At 39.4% G+C, this 21403-nt stretch overlaps 1 protein-coding gene across 1 annotated transcript; it reads left to right on the plus strand.

Moving 5' to 3' along the window:
• Nucleotides 1-4521: 4521 nt before the first annotated feature.
• On the plus strand, nucleotides 4522-18822 carry cttnbp2nla (CTTNBP2 N-terminal like a). Its single transcript, XM_003454279.5, has 7 exons — nucleotides 4522-4640; nucleotides 7319-7423; nucleotides 15599-15832; nucleotides 16311-16418; nucleotides 16568-16756; nucleotides 16844-17014; nucleotides 17155-18822. Exons 1-7 carry the CDS (start codon nucleotides 4602-4604, stop codon nucleotides 18085-18087), a joined length of 1779 nt encoding a protein of 592 aa, XP_003454327.2. The 5' UTR covers nucleotides 4522-4601; the 3' UTR covers nucleotides 18088-18822.
• Nucleotides 18823-21403: the final 2581 nt, after the last annotated feature.

Below are 21403 nucleotides of genomic sequence, written 5' to 3' on the forward strand. Positions count from 1 at the left end.
CAAGCTCAAAACTATTTTATTTTTAAGTTTTATTTTGCTGTTTTTACTGCCTTGAGGAATGGTATACACACAGAGGTTTTTATGTTCTTATCTTCAGTGTTAAGCAGATTAAGCTTACATATAATGAAATATGCTATACAAATAAAATTGCCGTTGCAATTACTTCCTAGGAGTGACACTTTGAGACATTTCTCTTTAATGTGCCGTTTGAGGAATGCTTCTCCCAGCTTTTTAGTTCTTTCCAAGTTTTCCACTGGATACCATTAATTTTCAGTCCATTCCTTATACCTCACCATTTTCAGAGGACTGTTTTTGTTATTTGTTTTTTATTTGTTTGTGTGTGTGTGTGTGTGTGTGTGTGTGTGTGTGTGTGTGTGTGTGTGTGTGTATGTGTGTTGTTGGGGGGTGGGGGTGGCGCGGTGTTGCTAAGCTTAATACTGAGTCACGCATAAAAAGCCACCTAACTCAAGAGTATGAACCACTGGTGTAACTACACATATAGTTAGCATTTTTGAATCTGTGGAAAATGCTAAAGTTTACACAGTTTGATGGGCATAATAGCTTTTTGTACAGAGTTTTCCCACAGAGTTATTACCAAAAATTTGGCATATCGCACTGTGCAATGTGTTCTTAAAAAAATAAGGAAACTGGACAAGCAGAGGAAAAAGGAGGATCTTTCAGGCCTAAAAAGTATCTACAGCAGATGAACAGTATCTAAAAGTCATGTCCTTAAGAAGCAGGAAGAAAATCCATCAAAGACCTGACACATAACCCAAGAGATGCACCTGGCCTTTAAACTGATCCACCTACTGTTCACCAAAGCCTCATCAAAAATGTCTCAATGGAAGCGTGACTGTGCAGAAGCCATTTTTAAGAACGGGAAACGGAGAACAGACTGAGGTATGCCAAATTATGCACGACCTGAACTGAAACTCAGTGTCAACAGGTCTTATAGAATGAGGCAGTGAAGAGAGAGCTACAACAGTGAGTGCCTACAGCCATCTGTAAAATGTAGTGGAGCTTTTATCTTGCTTTTGTCAAAATTGATGGAATTATGAATGCAGAAATGTACAGTTAGAATTTGATCCACCATGCAACACCATCTGAAAAATGTCTCATCAGCATGACAACGAACCCAAACACACCTGCAATTCAGTAAGAGAATACCTAGATGGAAAAACATGAGCCCAGACCTTCAAAAATGTTCAACAACGGTGAAGCAGTTTGAAATACTGTTGACAGAAAAAGGGACACAATGCAGCCAACATCAAAACAAGAGCTTTTAATCTCCTTCAAGAGAACTGGGGGTCTATTTCTGAAAACTATTTAAAATAATTAGAAGAAAGTATGCCTAAAAAAGTTCAGAAGAATAAAGGTCGTCATATTTACACTTAAGCTTATTAGAATTCTACATGCATTGCTTTCACCTCATATACTGTATTTCTGCGTAAATTTGACCATTTCAATAAACTACTACATCCATTTACCATGTGAAAAATAAAGGGATTTGCAAAGAACAATATGAAAATGTAAACAATGAATGAAAAGAATAACATTTGGTCGATGAGAATCTATGGCCAAATGAGTGAACGAATTGCAAGCACCGTTGCTGTTACTCTCTTTAATATTGCGCACAGGAGGCTTATTTTTTCATCCCTGCACATGTCTTAGTTTTGATAATCTGGGTGTTTGTTTTTTACTGTGGTTTATTGTTTTCCATGACCATTCGAGGAAAATCCCCCTAACCATCATATTATCATTCACACTGATAAACAGAAATCAGCCATCCTCTAAGTATTAATTATCTGGGTTGGTAATCATCAGTGAAATGATGAAGGACAAGACTGTTAGGAATTTAAGGAGGATAGCACGCTTCTGGAGTCACCAGTCACTCTATCAAACTAATAAAATAACACAATGTCATTTTCTGGCATTGATTTATTAATCATAACACACACACACACACACACACATGTGAAAAGCTGTAATGCGTAGTATGGCCTTGTCGCTCTTTTAAATAGTTTATTAAGTGCTGGCTGATAGTGTGTCATTTGTTTTAGAGTTATATCCATAAAATGACATGTAACGTCTGGTAAATCTAATATAATGTACAGTATCATGTTTCCCCCTGAACTGGAGAAGTATTGTAAAATAAAAAGTACTTAAAATTATATTCATATTCAAAAAAATATCCATTCGCTCACATTAATAGTCCAACAAAAACCATGTTATAATATTGTTGATGATTAACAAAAGTACTGTTTTTGATCACTTCTAAATAAAAAGACCAGCACTGAGAAAATCCCTCTTGATGGTTCAATTTTAAGCCAGTAGGCTCTATACCCACTGTTTTCACAACAAAGCGGAGCTAAATGAAAAACTCTGCACACTCGGTTGTTTGTAAAAGAGAGACAAGGACACGGGACAACGGATCTGAGGACACGAATTCTTCACAGCAGCCAGTCAGCAGCCTGAACAGAGCTGGCTAATTGAGGAGCCTGAAATAGAGACATTCTATTAGGGCTGGGAAGACACCATTCACCAGCAGCCTATCAGGAGAGACAATTCTCTGACTTTGCTCTCTGTATACCCTCAAGATACTGTGAGGGGAAAAAAGAGACACAGTTATCGAATAGCACAGAAATGCTGCATAGTCATAGATAGGAGGCACACTTGTGCTTTTTGTGGTATGCCCTAAAACTTCAAGCCCTTTTCTCTTTCAGCATTAGATTCAGAGTTATCGCTTAAGTCCCTGTGGCCAATAATCATGAGCAGGAGTGGATCACCAGAATGACCTTTTGACAGCCATTAATGGCACTGGAAATAATAAAAGTGCTTAATTAACCATTATTCTTATCCGCAGCCACGGTGAATAGCTTGTATTTTCGTTAGTATTCCCCGCGTGTGTATTGGGTGATAAAGCCCCTTTTGGTCATTGTAATGTTGGCTTGCATTGTGAGAGCATTGCACTCTACTGGCAGCTATTATGTATTGCAGAATGGGCTCCAGCTTTCCTCTGAGACAGTTTTCAATCTTCAGCTCTTCAGCACAATGAATAACTCACCTGATTTTTGCACACGGCATCTGGAGAGCTACGCCTGATAACAACTACAAAAACAACAACACAGCTGTATCCCCTTTGCTATAGATTTAGAAATTCATAGACAACGTTGTCTCGTTAATAAGATACAAAGAGCTATTAAGGTCTGTCTTTTAAATCACGCAAAAACACAGGGAATTTAATACCTCCAGTTGCTTCCATCCGGGGAGCTTTAAATTCTCAGAGTTTGAAACTGGCTGTTATATTAGTTCGTCTACAGTCTGAAAACCCTTTGATTTCCCAAGTGACCTCAGCAACCCTGTGACATTTTTACCACTCTTTTCAAAAAGCACTTAGACTTACTGCAGACTCTTACAGTGACGGTGGCACCAGACAGCAGTCAATAATACTGAAATCCCACAAATCTACGAATCCTTTACTGGAATTATTAATATTCATGGACATATCTTAAAATTCTTAATGAGGTGATATATATGTGTGTGTGTGTGTGTGTGTGTGTGTGTGTTATATTTGTTATGTGCTGTTTTAATGTGCACATGTCACACTAAATTGATTTTTTGTGTGTGTGAAAATGAAGTATTCATGCTGTCAGTTGCACAACGTGACTACCTTTACACTTTTGCCAAGTTTGATTTTGAAGTATTGTACTTGAGATTTTTCTTTTTATTCTACGTTTGATCCAACATAGCAGCTGTGATTCCAAATCAGATAAACAGCACAATCAAAATGATTCATGAAAAGAATCCCCAATCCAACAATATTCATTACTGACCAATCAGGGGAAAAATGCTTTTATAATTAATTATTCATTTATAATGGCTGCTAGAGGGATTGTTGTTGGTTCTGTTTATTTGATGTGTTTACTTGTTTTACGCTGCAGGGCAGCGCATAATATTGTCTCTAGGAGGACAATAAGTTTCAGTCCAATTCACCAACCCACTACGCATAATAGCCCCCTCTAGAGTGTGTTAAGTATACTGCACTATTAATATTTATTTGCGCTTTTATTTCGGGCTTGCACTAGAATATCTTCCTTAGTCTACTGTGGTATTACAGTACTGAAATAAATGTATTCTGTATTTTTTGAACGTCTTAACTATTATAACCGCATCAATGTCCACGATTTACCTGGGGAAATATTACACGCTTATTTCGAGGAGAGGACAACAAAAACTCTACTACACAAAAGCGCGATATGCAAGAGAAACAAAGTCACTTCGTGACATGTCTAAAAGTAAACCACGTGTAAAGACGTTCGCATGGTTTGCATGGTTGTAAGACACTCCAGAGAAAAGACAGAGGAGGAACTCGAGAAATACTAAACAAAGAAGTCCAACCAAAAACCAAGAAGTAGATCGTCACAGAGTCTGCCCATTCCCGCGTAATCTCGCCTCTCATTGGTCAGGGCTCAGCGGCCGTTCACGCCAATTGGCTAGCTCGGCCGTCGTTCAGGACGCTTCTTGGCCGTCCAGAGTTCCGCTGCGACGGGATCAGAAGACGCAAATCAAGTGAAAGAAATTTTCTGACAGGAGAAAAGTTCATGCTGGAGTTCTCAAAGACCTCCGAGGGCCTCATGAAGGTAAGAAGTCACGCTGACAGCGTTTTCTGTGTTTGCGTTGTGAAGTTGTACATGATAGTTTGCAGTTTTGCACGGAGACTTTTTGTCTAAAGAAGGGAAAAAAGGAAAAAAAACATAAAGCTTCAGTAGAGAGGGTACAGGCCGAACCGTTTGACGTGTTTCTATTTGTGAAAAAAGTTTAAGACTAAATATTTTTCCTAAAAATCAAAACAAAACAAAAAACAAAACAAACGACTTTTCAGCTCGTCATCATCATCTTGAGCTTCAGATGACCGACTGATCTTTGATAATGCTGCTCTCTGTTGCAGCGGCTCCAGTTGTTAAACGACTCTTAAATCACAGAGGAGCATACGCCGGTGTTACAACAAACAGCTGCTTAACTCGATGTAGTTCTTATTTTAAAAATACATCCCCGCATGTAGGGAGGAAGCTGAGTGAGGAAGGAAGCTAAGTGGCCTGTGCAGAAATTAGGTTGGCTAACAAATCCAATTTAGTATCTAGACATGCTGCAGGAAATTCAGGAGACCTCTCAGGCTTTATTTCCCTCTAGCTGACCTCCATCTCACGTTAGTTTGTGTGGTTTCAGACTGCAAATAAGAATCTGTGCGAAACTTTTATCTTTGACTAAGTATGAAATCATCTGTCAGATGAGGTTGAGTGGTTTTTGATAAGGTTTCGTATAGTTTCAAGTAAAATAAATTGCTGTCTGACATACTTTGGATAGTGTCAGTATGACTGTTGTTGCGATCCAACTGGGATTTGGAAGCTTAGAAATCCTTCTTGGATTTAAAAAAAAAAAAAAAAGAAGGAAAAAACAGGAGGGGAGGGGGTATTTAAAGGGCTTTGGCTGTACTAGGGTGAAAGAGGGTTTTTTTGCCCCTTATACTACATACAAAGACAAAAGAAGATACAAAACAAAGGCCTCTTTGCTCCAATGTTTGTTTGCAGCGAAAGTAACTGTGTGTTTTTAACGAGTTTACAGTGTTGCAGACGAGGCACATGGCTGACCTGGCTTAAAACAACCACGGATAAAAAGATTATGGACACAGGGCTTTCGTCATCGGAAGTAGAGCAAGGAGAACTTGTGGGAATATTTGCATTTCCCATGCTACCACTCTTTGTTTGTATACACTAATAATTGCCAACTGTAGCTCAGGGGGATTAGGCAGAACAATTTTAAAATGTTGAGGGTCTAGAAAAGTACAGTGGCACATGCAGGCTCCTGTTGGTCCAGACTCTTCTCATAACACAGTGCACACACTTCTCACAGTGATTATGGTGGCCTGTGAAATTAGCAAGCAGGCCTGTAAACCAAAACCGAGGGAGATGTGTGTGCTGTAGTTTAATTAGCTTTTTACCCTTGTGGTTAGGCCACAGGCCATGAGTTCTTCTAACGGCACAACTAAAACACTGTGCCTTCTTTGTGAGAGGACGCTGCTGTAGATGGTAAATGCAGTTCAGCAGGGTCATTTCATTTCAATTTCTGCATACTTGTTCTCCTGTTAGGCGTCGTGTAAATGCTAAGGTTTCAAGAATGCTATTCATCTTCAGGCTTCTGTGCAACTTGCGCTGTAGAAGACTGGGAAATACTGTGTCTTTTTTTGCTAAGATATCTCGTGATGACTTTGTGATGTGGGAAGGTGTGGTGACCACAGACTGCTCAGATCAGAGCGAATGCTTGTTCAGGTCTTGATCACAGTCTGGTGACACCAAAGAGGGAGATTTTTTAGATGCTTCAGCCACTTAACAGAAAGAATATTTCAGTTATTCAAGCTTGAGCGTGCATGACTGTTATTAAGTAGTCAGTTGGTGGAGTGTTCATCCATCCCAGACGTCCCACGTGATGATTCTCGTCTATAAAGGATCGTCAGTGTAGTGCCATCAACAGCTTTGATCTCATTTCAAAGAGAGGCCTGCTTGCATTCACTTGGGCAGAGCGTGGTTGGATGTTTGAGATGTGGACACCGCAGGGCTTGTCAGCAGTACCAACACAGCTGTGAGAACAGAGACACTACAAAGAGACCACATAACTTTAACAACAAAAAAATAACCAACTGCCATAATGTCCAATTATGATGGGAACACACAGCTGGGAAACAAAGTGATGTTTTCTTCTACATGTGAAAGTTAAGTTACTCGGAGATTATCCGGTCTCTAGCTACGGTCTCTTATTTGAGATCCGTGTGCTCTGATCAACACATCCATTTGCACTGTAGTCATGTTAGTGAGCAACCTTACAAACATAGAAATTGCGCTGTTGCTAAATATTTATTGCATTTTACTAGAGAAAGTCACTGTACCTTTAAGCTGTATCCAAACTAATGATCGGGTTTCCTCAAATATAAGACAGAAAAGATTCTGTATATATTTTGCAAACTAAGTCTGCTTTGTAAAATGACCCTATCCCAAGATAATCTCCACTAATCCACAGAAAGCTCATAAATCAGTGGGTTAGATCAGATGGCTGTCTGGATCTCTGATTTTGGGAGAATTGGAAAACATTAAGCTTTATTTCACAATGAAATGAAAGACTGAGTAACTGCAGTATTGTTATGGGGAAAAAGCAAGATTAATACTTTCCATGTGATTTTTCTTCAGTAGTAGAGTAATAATTACACAATGTATAAATCACAATGAGCAACAAAAAAAGCTTTCTCTTTTATGTCTTGCCTTCACAGTCCAAACTGAACATGGAGAGTCTGAGCAAGCCAGAGTTGCTGATGCTTTTCAGCATCCTGGAGGGAGAGCTGGAGGCCCGGGATCTTGTCATTGAAGCCCTAAAGGTACCCGTCATCAGAGCTGGGAACGTGTTGTGTTATTATAAATTCTCTGCACAAAATGTCTTTTTAATGTGAAACATTCAAACCCGAGGCTGAAAAGTGGCTATTCAACACTCGTGGTTTTGGCAGTAAATCAGTTTTCAGAATGAATTCAGCAATGACAGGCTTTCACAGCAGCAATTAATTTATCCATAGAAATATCTCATATAACTCTTGTATGCAGCCATCGCTGTTCATTTATACTGTCTGCTTAAACGATCATTTTGGTTTTATTTCTAACTGGTGTATTTATCCATTAATTTGGATGTTATGGATGTTGGATCATGCTAAGTTTTCACTTTTGACCCTGGTGTAGAGATGTGGAAACATGAGGAATAGCATGCATGTTACCACAGCATTCATGCATTAGAAATCTTCATCCAGAATAATGTTATAACTATAAACCCATTATAATAACTCTGTTCAAGTCTCTAGATACTAATCTATAGATATGTAGTTGGGATGTGACATTTTTCAATTTCCCCCGTCTTTGTTTGTTAATTAGAAAAACTACTACTAAAATTGTTCTACTACAGACAGGACTTGATCCACATTAGGTTGTAAACAAAAAATTTGAGTGCATTTTTAGTTCAGTCTTTACCTGAAGGATCTTTAAACATTAACGCTTTCATCAGATTAGCAAAAGCTGATTAGCATGAGCAAGTACTTCATGACAATTAAATAATGAACTGATATAATGAGCCGGCTCTGCAGTGAGTCTCTTATCCTACAAATGAACTCCAAGTAAAACTTCATTAATTTATTCTCATGCTTGTCTGTGCAGACCTCTAAAAGTCAAAATCAGAATCTTAAAGTGGAGTGACGTTAATGGGGAGCCATTGCAAATGAACTACCAATGATGTGATATGCTAATACTTAGAAGACGTAGTCAGAAGCCTCCCACTGGTGTCCTGCATAACCTGCAGACGTTCCAGTAAAGTTTTGTTAAGACAAGTGAGCAATGAATTACAATAATCCAGATGTTATGAAATATAAGCATGAATAACAATTTCCAGTTCAGAGCATGACACAATGGAACTGAACTTGGCAATATTTCTTAAGTGATAAAACTAAGAGCAAAACAGAAATGAATGTGAGAATCCCAGAGTGAAAAAGGAGTCAAAAGTTACCCCAAGTTCCTAAATGAAAATTCAGCGATAGTGACAAGGAAATCTAGAGTTTCCTTTACTTTAGACACATTCTGTCCAGCGCACAATTAAGGACTTCTGTTTTTTCTTCATTAAGTTGGAGAAAATTATCAGCCATCCAACTTTTAATAGAATCTAAGCACCTGTGCAAGATCATAACTTTAGAAATATCTCATGCCTTAAAAGAGATAAACAGCAGAATGTCATCTGTGTAGAAGTGATAAGAAATATCCTTAAAAGTGATCAAAATGTGGTGAAGGGGGAGGAGATGTAACAGAAAAAGGAACGATCCTGAAACAGGACTTTGTGGTACGCTGTAGGCAGGATGAATGGAAGAGAATCTGACCTTAGAAGCGGCCTCTGAAAAGGATGGTAAAGACAGATAGGAAGAGAAGGTAGGATAGGATATATATCTGATAGGATATATCAGGGTATGCTTACCCTGATATATCCATCCAGTATCTCAGCCTGTCTTTATTTATCAGCAAATCATCTTTCAAAAGAGGAGAGAGGGATTTGTCCATTGGTTAATGTACACAAGTGGTAACCCAAGTAAAGAGTTATATGTAGCCTACAAACCATTTCCACTTACATGTCATCTAGATTTTTAGTAGCATACAGTGTGCTGTAGACATTTAAAAATTGTGCAAGGCTATTTTCTGTGACCGTTAAGCTAAAATTTCTCTGAGTTTGCCTAATCTAAGAACTACTCTCTGTGTCTGAGAGAATGGACTAAATCTTTCCGGGCATTGTCTACGTATACCATAAGCTGGAGTGAATAGATGGACCAGTGAACAGTGCACATGCACTCACTTTGAACTAGCTGTTGCAGAGTTTGGACTGTCAGTTTGACGTAGAGCCACCAGCTCTGACGTTAAAATGCCTTACGCTGGCAGGATTAATGCTGCATTTCAATTAAAGGATTGGCAGGCTATTTTCCCCCATTCTGTGTCCTTTTGCTGTACCATCAGGCTCACATGCTTTCTCATGCTTTCTGTAAATGTTTATGTTATATTAAGGATCTATTGTATTTTATTTAGATATTTTTAAAAAAGGTAATAAATGTCACTTTGACGCAAAATCACAAATGCATGATAAATAGCGGTTAAGCAACTTCATGATGCAACATTCCTGCAAAAGATGGCTTTGCCTTTTTCAAATATTTTTTTAATGCTTTGCATACTTCATTCCTTCCAGTAATGTTTGCGCGTTACAGCCCTTACACACTTGGAATGCTAGTCATTTTCTTGTTGTAAAATGTGCCATTGAAAGAACAAACTTGAGAGGAGGCAGCTAGTGGCTGCAGCCGTCTAAGAGGGCCCACTGCTGAATGTTCATGTGTTGTGTCTAGACCACATTCCTACATCTCCTCAGGGATCTGGCCATCTAAGGCAAGAAGAGTTACAGCACACTAGGTGCCTGATGACTCACTGTGAGCAAGAGTAGGAGTGAACAAATAAACATTGGCCTTAACTGGAGGGAGCTTGAAGTGAATATGGCTATGCTGCACTCATCTACACAAATTCTTAACCCATTCATCCCTTCAGTTGGACTAGTGAGACAGTTTTATGGTACTTTAATAATTATGCGATCACTAAGTTATGGGTAAAAAAAATTGTTTTTTCAAAGAAAAAAATCAGTATTAGTCACGCAGCCTTTAATTCCAGTCATATGCAGTTAGGATTTTTAATCATCCAGTGCTGCAGGACTCTAGTTTTTCTAAATGAGTTTGCTAAAGTGAAAACACAAGTTCATACCTTTCTGGTGTTCTGCTCTTGAAACATGGCACCTTGGGTCTTGCCCTGACATGAAAAGTGGATTGTTATCAGAGAAATAGCACCCCCATAACCAGATCTTCCATTGTTGTTGCATGGATTTATGAATGGCAGTTTGTCTGTTAGTAAAATGTTGTAACTGCCGTTGAAGGGACTGTCATAAACAACAAAAAGAAACACCCAAAAGTTATGTGCAAAGTTCTCAGGCATTTAATTCTCTCATTTTTATCTACATAAATGAGGTTGACATTTTGGGCTTTTGGTTGTCCACTGTGGATAGATTTGATTCCCCATAAAAATTGAGTTTGAGTTTGTCTAATATTTGTACTTTATAAGAGTAACTTGTATCCATTGCTCGTTGTGGATATTAGCAAGTCTGCCAGCAGTAATTGGAGAAGTAAGGCCACTCATGTTGGTTTTAGCTGATGTGTCAGTGCCACACTGTCACCGTCATGTGAGAGATGTTTAGCTTTAACACAATTTTCCATAGTAATAACACAGATACAGATAAACTGTATCACATGCACGATAAACTCTTCACACATTTGCTTTTAAAAGTATAAAAACTGTCAAGTTTCATCTGTTGTCTACTTTCTCTGTGTTTTTCAAATCTCTTATCAGTGATTTTCTACAGGATATTGTATTGTATGGCAAGTACAGGATGTGAGGTAAATGGCGTGTTTCTTCTGTGGTACTCTATATTTAATTATGCAGAACTATCAGTGGCATTCTAACTATCTGCTGCATTTTCCCCCTTGTGACTCACTTTTGCAGCTGCTCACACTGTGGCTTTCAAAAGGAAGTGAGTCTCTGGCAACGCTTATGTTTGGCACACAAAACCCTGCAGTGATCCAGTAGTCCCTTTGGTTTGGGAAAGGAATATGAGTCTTTATGTTCAAAAGGGACTCAAATATGGAAATTAGCCTTTAATTAACTGTTGGGTTCGCATGGTGTGGTAGACTAGAGCTTCCAAATGAAGCTACTTCAAAAGCTTTACCTTGTGCTGTGTTTAGGTGCTGAAATAGGAAAGAGCAGTTTGTTTGTTGGGCTGCGATGCATCAGCTGATTAGATTCGCTATCAGTTAACGTAACATATTTTGCACTTCAGTGATGGATAGTGGTTTTAGATAACCTTTTCCTTACCATAGATTGCTAATGACATGCATTAACAACATCTGACATACAGTATACAGGATTCCAGGGTAGAAAGTTATTCATAACTTTGTATTTTATCAATCTTGTCACTCACACTGCATAGCAGAAAGACTTGAGGCATATGTCAGCAAAAGATAAGCTGGATTTGAACCAACGTAGCCATGGCAAAAAGACAGCTTCCCAAGAAAAAGCACCCACAGGTTGCCAGGAACTGTTGCCAACTGACAAAGGCGTAAATAATGAAACTAGACTGTGATGCATAACAACCATGCCCTGAGTATTTATGGGTGTTGTACATGTGCTGTATGATGCGATGAATACTCTGGTAGGTGTGGGCGCTAAGTATGAAGTAGCATGAGAAATGTTTGGGTTTTTTTCCCTTCACAGAGAAGCAATGCAGAGGAAAACAAACTCTCTCTGTGCTGAGGAAGTACACATCTGTCTGTGCACTGAAGGGCTGTGGAGGGAGAGGAGAAGGAGAGAGAGAGAGAAGCACAGTCTGTGTTTATGAGTAAACATTTGTGTAACGAGGGGGTAGGGGGGTGCTGTGAATTTATTTTAAAAAAAAAATCCTGATAATTTAAAGGCCCGTTATCTACGTATATTAAAGTGTAAACAGTGCAGACTGAATAAATAGACATAAACAAGGAAAGCAATGAAAACTTTTTTTTAGTTATGCATATGTTTCTAAACAACTTTCTCCTCTGTAAGGAATGACTTATAAATCTAGTCTTATTTTCCCTTTAAGTGTCATTTTATATGACTGACTTAGGCAAGAATGGAAACTTCCATATAAGCTTTTTTAGTCTTGGCATGTAAAGTGACACATCAGAGCAGACAGTCACTGACGGAAACAGGAGTGGGCTGTGGGTCAGCTCTGCAGACAGATTTCGCTTTTCAGACTTCTCTTTAAAATTAGGTGATGGTATGTTATTTTTAGCCCCAGTATAAACACTATATGCTCCCTATAACATAGTTGGTACAAGAACAACAGAGTAGATGTCCTGCATGGCACAAAAGTCTGCTTCTGAGTTCCTGAAGGGTGATTGGGCTTTTGATAGTGCCCACATTTGAGAGGCATTTTTGAATTCTCTCGGGCAAACCGTGTTTTCCTGTTTCACCCTCCATTCTGTTTGATCCGCCTTCACACCGTCCTCAGCGGACTAGATCAAATAACAGCTGCGAAGCCTCGCAGCCTTATCCTACTCGCTTTGTGCCAGATGAGCCAACACTGAGGATGGAGAAAACGTTAGCCGTAAAGCTTCTGATCTCTCGTGAAACCATGTTTGAACTTTGATTTTCTGTCTAAAGCCATTGGTGAACACTCCCGGTGTTTTTCTGGAAACAACTAAGTGAACTTGAAGAACTTCCTAAAAGCAGTTAGAGTTTGATCTGACACTGTCGTTTTAGTTCTATAGAATTGAGTACAGTATTATAAAGGATCTTGGTGTTTTTCAGCTCACGTTTTCTCCCCGCTTGATTAGCAAATGTCTATTTTGTCTTGTGAAATTTCATTTGTGTCAGAATCTCTCCACAACTACTAATAGCTAATGGCACTTTTGTATTAATTATATTCTGCCTGAGGAAGCTGATGATGTGCTCATGCAATAGTCAATTTATTAAGCTCGGTAGTTATCCACCATGATGGCTAATCTGTCAGCCACAGTGGGGTTTTTATACCACGGGACTCCTTAATAAATGCTCCCAATGAACTGCAGCAAGATGCAAAGATTTTAATTACTTATTTTGCTTTTCTTACAGGCTTTGTAAAAGAATGGATGAATATTGCTCTGCAGGCCTTTCCACACTTTGACAACACTTTAAACCTTTCAAGTAATCTTGGTATCAGTCATCAGGAGCTCTGTCCTCACCCTGCCAGAGCTGATACCGCTCTCTTTAATCTCTTCATCCTCTTTTGTTGAAACCCCACTAAGACACTGCCGGCTCTGCTACAGCCCTCCTCTCCCTCTCTCTCTCTTTCACTTGCTTTCTCTCTCTACCTCTCTCTGCAGTACCTCTTCAGGGCAGGCCTAAAGACATCTAAACCTGAAATGTCTTGCTGCTATTGTCCCTTCTTTGTCATGAGTTAAACAAAACAGGTCTGCCTTGGCCGAGGCCCAGTCTAGTGCAGCTGTCCTGCTAAAGATAGACCGACACGTGGACCATCTGTTGCTCTTTTTCCTGTTAGCATTTTTTCTTATTTTGTTTTTTAAACATCTCCTTCTCCATCTCTCTTTCTCTCTCTTCCCCTAAGTACTGCTTCTTTACATCTTCACCATCAGTATTAGAAATGATAATCATGGTGTGCTGAAAACAGCGTTTGATTTCCTCTTTTCATGGAAGGGAAGAGATAGCAGCATGTGTTAATGTCATAGCTGCCAGAGATTAAAGCTATTAAATAATTTCATAATCGCACTCTGTGGATTGATACTGTCTACTTAAATTAATTGAGATAGGATATCTTTTTTACCGACCGAGAGAAGCATTATATACTGGAGTGGAATTCTGTTCATGAGACTGTTCTTTGGTATGGAGGCATTTTGACGCAACCAGGTAAAATGCACCAAGATTAATATTCATTCAATTTTGCAAGTATTTATTCTTAAACAGAATTATTTTGATGTGATGTTGGTACTAGATGAACATCAACCCCATGGTGGGTCTATTGGAGAACTTCAGAAACCGTTCATGAACACAAAAGAGAGATGTCAGCTGATAAAATTGGCTATCATACATATTCTGGTGTTGGCATATGTGTCATCCAATATCATATAATGCAGAAATAGTGGTCAGGGTCAAGTGAATATCTTACGATACAGCAGTGCAGAGTCAGATACTGTCTTCACAGTAGGTTAATGACTCTTGTTAAATACGTGCCTGGAAAGTGAAAGAATAACTTATAAAGAATAATCTATACTCTGTACATCCTGTGTGCATAGTTTGATTCATCACTTCAAAAGACCTGTTGCCACTATTACCTCAATCTTTTCTCCCTGTTTCTCTTCCTTAAAAATGGTTTCTTGACAGCCACCCTTCCTTTGAGACTTTTCTGATGAGACTTCGGTGAACAGTAGATGGATCAACTTAAAGGCCAGATGCGTCTCTTAGATTATGTGTCAGGTCTCTTGTCTGTTTTTTTTCTTCCTCTAAATGTCTTAAGGACATGACTTTCAGATATTTGGTGTAGATAGTTTTTTAGGCCTGTTGCTTCTTTATTTGTCATCCAATCGTTCAGTTTCCACAAATGTTTAAAGGAAACACTGCACGAAAACCTGAGATATGCTACATTTTCTGATAATAGCTCGTTGGTTAATATCGTTAATATTGTTGGTACAAAAACACAGTTTTATGCCTGTAAAACTGTTATCTTTGGCATTTTTTGCATATTCATTTAAAGAGGTGGTAACAAATGTTTGTGTTTTTGTGACAGTCTGCTAATAACGGAGGGCCTAAAGATACAATTTAAAATGGGTTCTTTGTTAATTTGTCTGTTATGCATACACGGAGCACTGGCTCATTACTTCAGTTAGGTTTCCTTGGAATGATTCATAGGTTAGTGTCAAGTGGGTTAAGAAACAGAAAAGAATTTGTCAAAAATGATCAGGTTCAAGTACTAAAATAAATAAAAAAGCAGCCAATGCCACAGAAAAACTTTTAAAGTCCTCAATGAGTCAGCTTTTGAAAAAGACCAGTGTAAAAAAAAAGGCATTTATATGGAACATTATAATTAAAATATATGTTTGTGTGTATGTGTGTGTGTGTGTGTGTGTATAATATATTAATATATATATATAATATATTAATTATAATGTTTCATATAAATGCCTTTTTTTCTACTCTACAGTTTTCTACTCTTTATTGTCCCCCAAAAAACACATCAAGCTCTAGAACGTGTACCAAGTTTCGTTGCCCTCCATTCTAAAAAGGCAATAATGGCTAAGATTCTGTTCAGTCTGAGAAGCCAGAAAACTGATACAGTTGCTACAGCCCAGTTACAAACATTGTGTGGAAAAAGGCTGACTCCTCTCTCTCTCTCTCTCTTTTTTTACCCTCCCCTGCAGGCACAGCGTAAAGAGCTATTCATTCAGGAGCGCTATGGAAGGTACAACCTCAGTGACCCCTTCCAGGCTTTGCAGAGAGACAGTGAGGCTGTGGGGGGCCAGGACAAAGAGGCTGGCTGTTCTTCCTCTACCTCCAACCCTCTAGTGGTCCTCAAACTGGTGGTGAGCCACTGCAGGAGAATGCAGGAGAAGATGCTGGCCCAGCTGGCTGCAGCTGAGAGCAGGCACAGAAGGGTGGGTGGATATGTCGTCCTTAATCAGAAGCGCTGGTAATGAGATGATTTGGAGGGAAAAAAAGTTAAAAGTAATCCTCAGCGTTTGAGAAAGAAAACCTAAATGAGGCAGTAGCCAGTGAAGTGCTGGCTTGTAATGCACTGTGAATAAAGAGGGTTTTTAAAATTGCTTTTTATGAGTTTTGGTGACTTTTCAAAATGCAAATATTCAGTCAAATGATTTGTATTTATATTATTTATTATATTTACTGTTGTTTATTATTTATTTATAACTAAAAAATGCAAATTCAAAAGATTTTATTTTTCTGTAAAATACCGCATATGCAGTACCTCCAAAGCCCACCAGGCCGGGAGGCCGCTGCCCCATTTAACTTGCTTAACTTATCTGCCATGGGCAGCTGTTATAGAGATAATCAGTATTAATTTTATTATTTAGCAGGCCAAACTCAGATTTTGTCTCCCTGCTGTGTTTCTTTCAGGTCATTGCAGACCTGGAGGAGGAAAAGAGGAAGCATGCAGAGGATACAGCGGAGGGAGATGATGTCACTTATATCCTGGAAAAGGAGAGGGAGCGCTTACAACAACAGGTGCCTTCTCACTGATGACTCATCAAATATTTGTCCAAAATGTGCTAAATCAGTAATTTTCAGATTTTTAAGCAACCATAGTGTGTATATGGAAATCAGTGTATTTTCAGATTTTTTTTAAATTTATTTTTTCTTCTCTGTGTTGCTAGCTGGATTTTGAGAGGAGTCAGGTCCGCCGGCTGGAGAAAGAACAGCGGCGCATTAGTGACCAGTTAGAGGAAGAGCGGGCTCAGCACAAACAGCTCTCCTGTGCTTTGGCCAAAGAGTGCAAGTGGGCCAGTGCCAGAGCTCTGGAGGAGGGACACCGACTGAGCGAACTGAGCCGTAAACTCGAAAAGGTATAAAAACATTTGGAACCCCAGCATTGCCTAGCACCTGTTTGTGCTTAGGCATGTTAGATTTTTGATTTTTTTTCTCTGATGTAGGAAAAAGAGACTTGTCAGTCTCTTAGAAAAGAACTGGAGGATGAGAGGACAAAAGCTCTGAGGATGGAGGCAAGAGTGGAGGAGCAGCTGGCTGAGTTTGACACAGAGCGTGAACAGCTCCGCTCACGTCTGAAGAAGGAGGAAGCTCACTGTTGTCAGCTACAGCTTCAGGTTTGCACACAGTCATCACTATGGGGGATGCACATTTGGCAAAATTTCTAATTTCATATAATCTTACTACAGCAGGGGAATCTTAGTACAGAGTCACATTTCTGCTTAAAAATGCATCTTTTTATTTTTCTTGTAATCAGGTAGAAGAGCTCAAGAGGAAGCTGGAGGAAGTGAACACAACGAAGGAAACTAGAGGAGCCATTACTCCAACTGAGCCAGGAGAAAAGGAGTGGGCCACAAAAGTTCCTCCGGGAAAGTCATTAGTAGACTCTATTAAGGTTGAGGACATAGAGGAGGACAGAAATAAGCCACCTTCACAGGCAAACGGTCATCATTGTCCAGCAGAGACTAACGGGCATCATGGCCCACAGAATGGAAATGAAAATCCTCCAATTCAGACCCAAACATCGTTCTCCCCCTCCACTGCTGTTTCTCCAACTCTTCCTTGTTCCTCCCCCTGCGCCTCACCCATTCTTGCCAAACGGCCACCAACCAGCCCAAATCAAGAAAGCTTTCAGTCTCCCTACCAAGCCGGGATCAATCAGCGTTTCCATGCTGCTCGTCATAAGTTTCAGGGTACCCCTGACCCAGAGCCGCAGTCCCAGGCTGTGCAGCCTGCTCTTCCTCTCTTGCCGAAGGACCCCTCTCCTGCGGCCGTCACCTCGTCGCCAGAGGCCAGCCCGGTCAAGCAGATTGCCCGCAGCACAGTTACTCAAGTCCTATCACGTTTCACCACCGCCCAGCAAAGTGCTACAGCGAAGCTCGCCACATCGAACAACTCACCCTTTGGTACAGACTACCGCAGCCTGGCAGCACCTTTGTCTCCAATCATTGGAAGGGCTGCAGGGATGGTTCCCCAAGGAATAAAATCGCCCACCATTCCCAGGGCAGAGCGGGGCAACCCTCCACCAATCCCTCCTAAGAAGCCTGGTCTAGCCCAGGCCCCTTCTTCTCCAGCTGCAGTCCCCAGGTCTCCCAGCCATTTCTCTGATAGCCCCCTCGCAGGAAGCTGTGGCCTCACCTCCGGCCAGGAAGGAGTTAAAGAACTGGACATGGTGGTTTCATCTAATTAACCGATCTGCTTGTGGCAACATCCACGTTTCATAATAAGATATAGGCTTGTATATAACCAGAGTTTTATCATTTCCTTTTTTTGAACAAATGCCCCTCAAACACTGTTATGCTGTTTGTATTTATTAGATTTATTTGAAATACGTGCAAGGGCACTATTGTAGGTAGTAGATGAAGAGCCGGTAGTAATGAACAATTACAGCTGAGTTTAAGTTTCATAAGGTGCATATTATGTTATTACGATGTATATTTTTTAAAGTGTCTTTCCATTTATTTTGTCTCAAGTATGTCGCTTTTTATTGTAAGAATAATCACCAGTAACTCAATCTTTGACCAGTTTAGGCTACAGAGTCATTTTAGTTTGCACTAGTGTTCTTATTTTTAAATAAAAACCCAGTAGTCCTTACTTATTACTGCATCTTATTTTAACACAACAAATAATCTGATTAGTGCTGTAATGTCATGTCATGTTTTGTTCTCTATTAATTTAATGATGTAGTTACAATAACTATGTAGACTCTGATGATTATATGCAGGTGCTGTTGTAAAAACTGTTCTGATCATCATGTCTTTATCATTTATAACAAATCACTATAAGAAAGAAAATGTAGCCAATCATAGCTTTGATTAATATCGCATCCTGCCATGCTGGGTATTCCTCTGTTTTTAATTATATTTTTTACAGTACTTTTTTTAGGCTGGAAAGTGGCATCTTTAATAAATATATCCTAAATTTTGTCATGCATTCATCTGTTTATTAGCCCTCCTACAGGAATTATAGTGTTTTGGGTATTATTGCCAATAACGTGTTTAAATAACATAAAAAAGGACATTCAGTTTGGTGTTATATATATGATAAATCGTATTAATTCCTCACTTTTGATATGGAAAAACCAGTGAGGTCAGATTTGCTTAAGAAACAACTATAGCCTGTAGGTGTTATGGAGTCCAAAGTGTACCAAGAAAATAACCCTACACCCTTGCACCACCACCGGTTGCCTGAAATATTGATACAAGGCAGGACGGTCCATTCTTTCATGTTGGGTAAGCCAGACTCTGACCGTACCATCCAAATGCTGCAGTAGAAATTTAGACTCATCAGACCAGGCAATTTTTTCCCAGTTTTCTACTGTACAATTTGGGTTAACCAGAGTGTGAATTGTAATCTCAGTTTCCTGTTGTTAGCATGTAACCGGAGTGTTGCATGCTGTAGCCATCTAATGCCATGGCCCTTCTGCTTCAAGATGTGACGCGCTGTGCAACCAAAGAATGCTTTTCTACATACCTTGGATGTAACAGATATTTCTTTCTTTTTTTTCCAGACAATTATTTGAAAACCCTAGAGATGCATGTGTGGGAAATCGCAACCATTCAAACTCCCTCAAATCACCTTTCTTCCTCATTCTGATGCTCAGTTTGAACTTCAGCAAGCCGTACTGATCATGTCTACATGCACTGGGTTGTTGCCATGTTATTGGCTGATTATACTTATATTTGCATTAATTAACACCGGCACAGGTATACCAAACAAAGTAGTGAATGTATACTATATATAACAAAAAAAATCCAAAATTGGACATGCGCTGCAACATAAAGCAGTACATAAAGCATGATGCACCTCTTTAAAAAGCAGTTGTTGCAAAAATTGTTCAGGAACAGCTTGAGAAAAATGACATTGAGCACAAGGTGCTGACCTGACCTCTAAATCCCTGAGATCCCAATCCAATCAGGCTTCATGCCCCACCCTGCCAAACCCTGAGGATCCGCTCCCAACATCTCAGTGCCAGGCAGCTGACATGACTGTGCACCAAGGGGTCATCTGTTTTAAAATTCCATTTACAAGCTGCTGTCTGTGTTGACAGAGCATGGAGCAAACCTTTGGTCCGATTAAACTATTTTAATAAACAGAGTTTTAAATGTCTATTTCCCATAAGATTCTCGTCTGTATCAGTGCATCTTTACCTGTGTTATCTTTTTGCTCATTCTGTTATTTACTCTGTTGTTCTGTTGTCTTGAAGAAACGTGAGTGTGTTGTCTTGAGCAGGAAAAATTGTTAAACTTTTTGTTTTGGTTTGGGAGTGATGTGCTTGAGAGCAAGCAAACATTGCATTACATCAATTCTGAAAAACATAGTCTAACAATCCACCACAGTGAATATAATTACTGGAGTGACTTAATTTCATATCATACAATATTACACAGGTAATATTAAACGTTGTGGCTTCTTATTATGTTTTCAATATTGTACTGCCAAACAGTGTCCACCAGAGGTCAGTGCTTGATAAGAAGCCACAGGTAGCTTTGCACAGGCAGGGAAGTGCTGAGTTGTGAATGGAATCAGATTTTTAAATCAATTTCTATATTGTACTTTTTACATAAATATAGCTGTAAAAAACAGGTGTGTTTATCTGTGCATCTGTTTGTAATTTTACAGACTGAAAAATGGTTATTTCACTACATGCATGGTTCAGTCTGCATAATGACAGAAACCTCTGCGTGAAGGCCTTACATGCAAAATTTATCAAATAAGTTCTGTTGACTGTGTTGACAATGAAAGTGAATCCATTAACATAAGATATTAGGTTAGTGTATTATTTGCTTCTTCTTTTTTTAAATTTAGTCAGAGCAAGAAGCACCCATATCTTATGGAAATATATCTTAGATTGAAGGAAGGGTGTACTGAGAAGAGGATTTTTATATTTTGCTTTTGTTTCATTTCAAAAATGAATATGAGATCTTTGAATTAACTCAACTGGTTGGTTTTTGTGCTCCGTGTTAAGAGAGTCAGTTAAGAGAGAGAAGCTAGATTGCGGCGATGACCTTTTATTAACCTTTTATTTTAGTATAAGTCCACACAAAATACAGAAAGAGGTGAAGCAGCAGACTAATAAATTGACAAGGTGTGCATTCTCTCTGAGTCGATCACATTCTTAGTCTGAGTCCGAGTGTCCTAACAGTGAACACTCACTGACTCGGCTCTTTTGATACACTAAATTACCCTCCTGGTTGCGGGCAAAGCAATGAGCGGTTAACAGGACGGGTCATCTCTCTTTTTTTTCAGTTCACCTAATTAACATTCCAGTGTAGGACAGCATAGCTGTATTCCACTTCTAACACAGACATGCACAGACACAGCAAAGCCCCATCCTTCTCCACCTCCATAAACACGGGCTCAGGTTGATGAGCTGTGAGGGGTCACAGCTCATCAGCAGTCCGGGAAGCCATGCTGGCTGCTCACTCTGTTTCATACGCCACTGCTGCCTTCAGCAGCAGGGCACGGAGTTCAAGAAATAGTCAGTAATTGAAAACATTATGTGA

The sequence above is a fragment of the Oreochromis niloticus genome, linkage group LG5, assembly GCF_001858045.2.
Source record: "Oreochromis niloticus isolate F11D_XX linkage group LG5, O_niloticus_UMD_NMBU, whole genome shotgun sequence".
NCBI lineage: Eukaryota > Metazoa > Chordata > Actinopteri > Cichliformes > Cichlidae > Oreochromis > Oreochromis niloticus.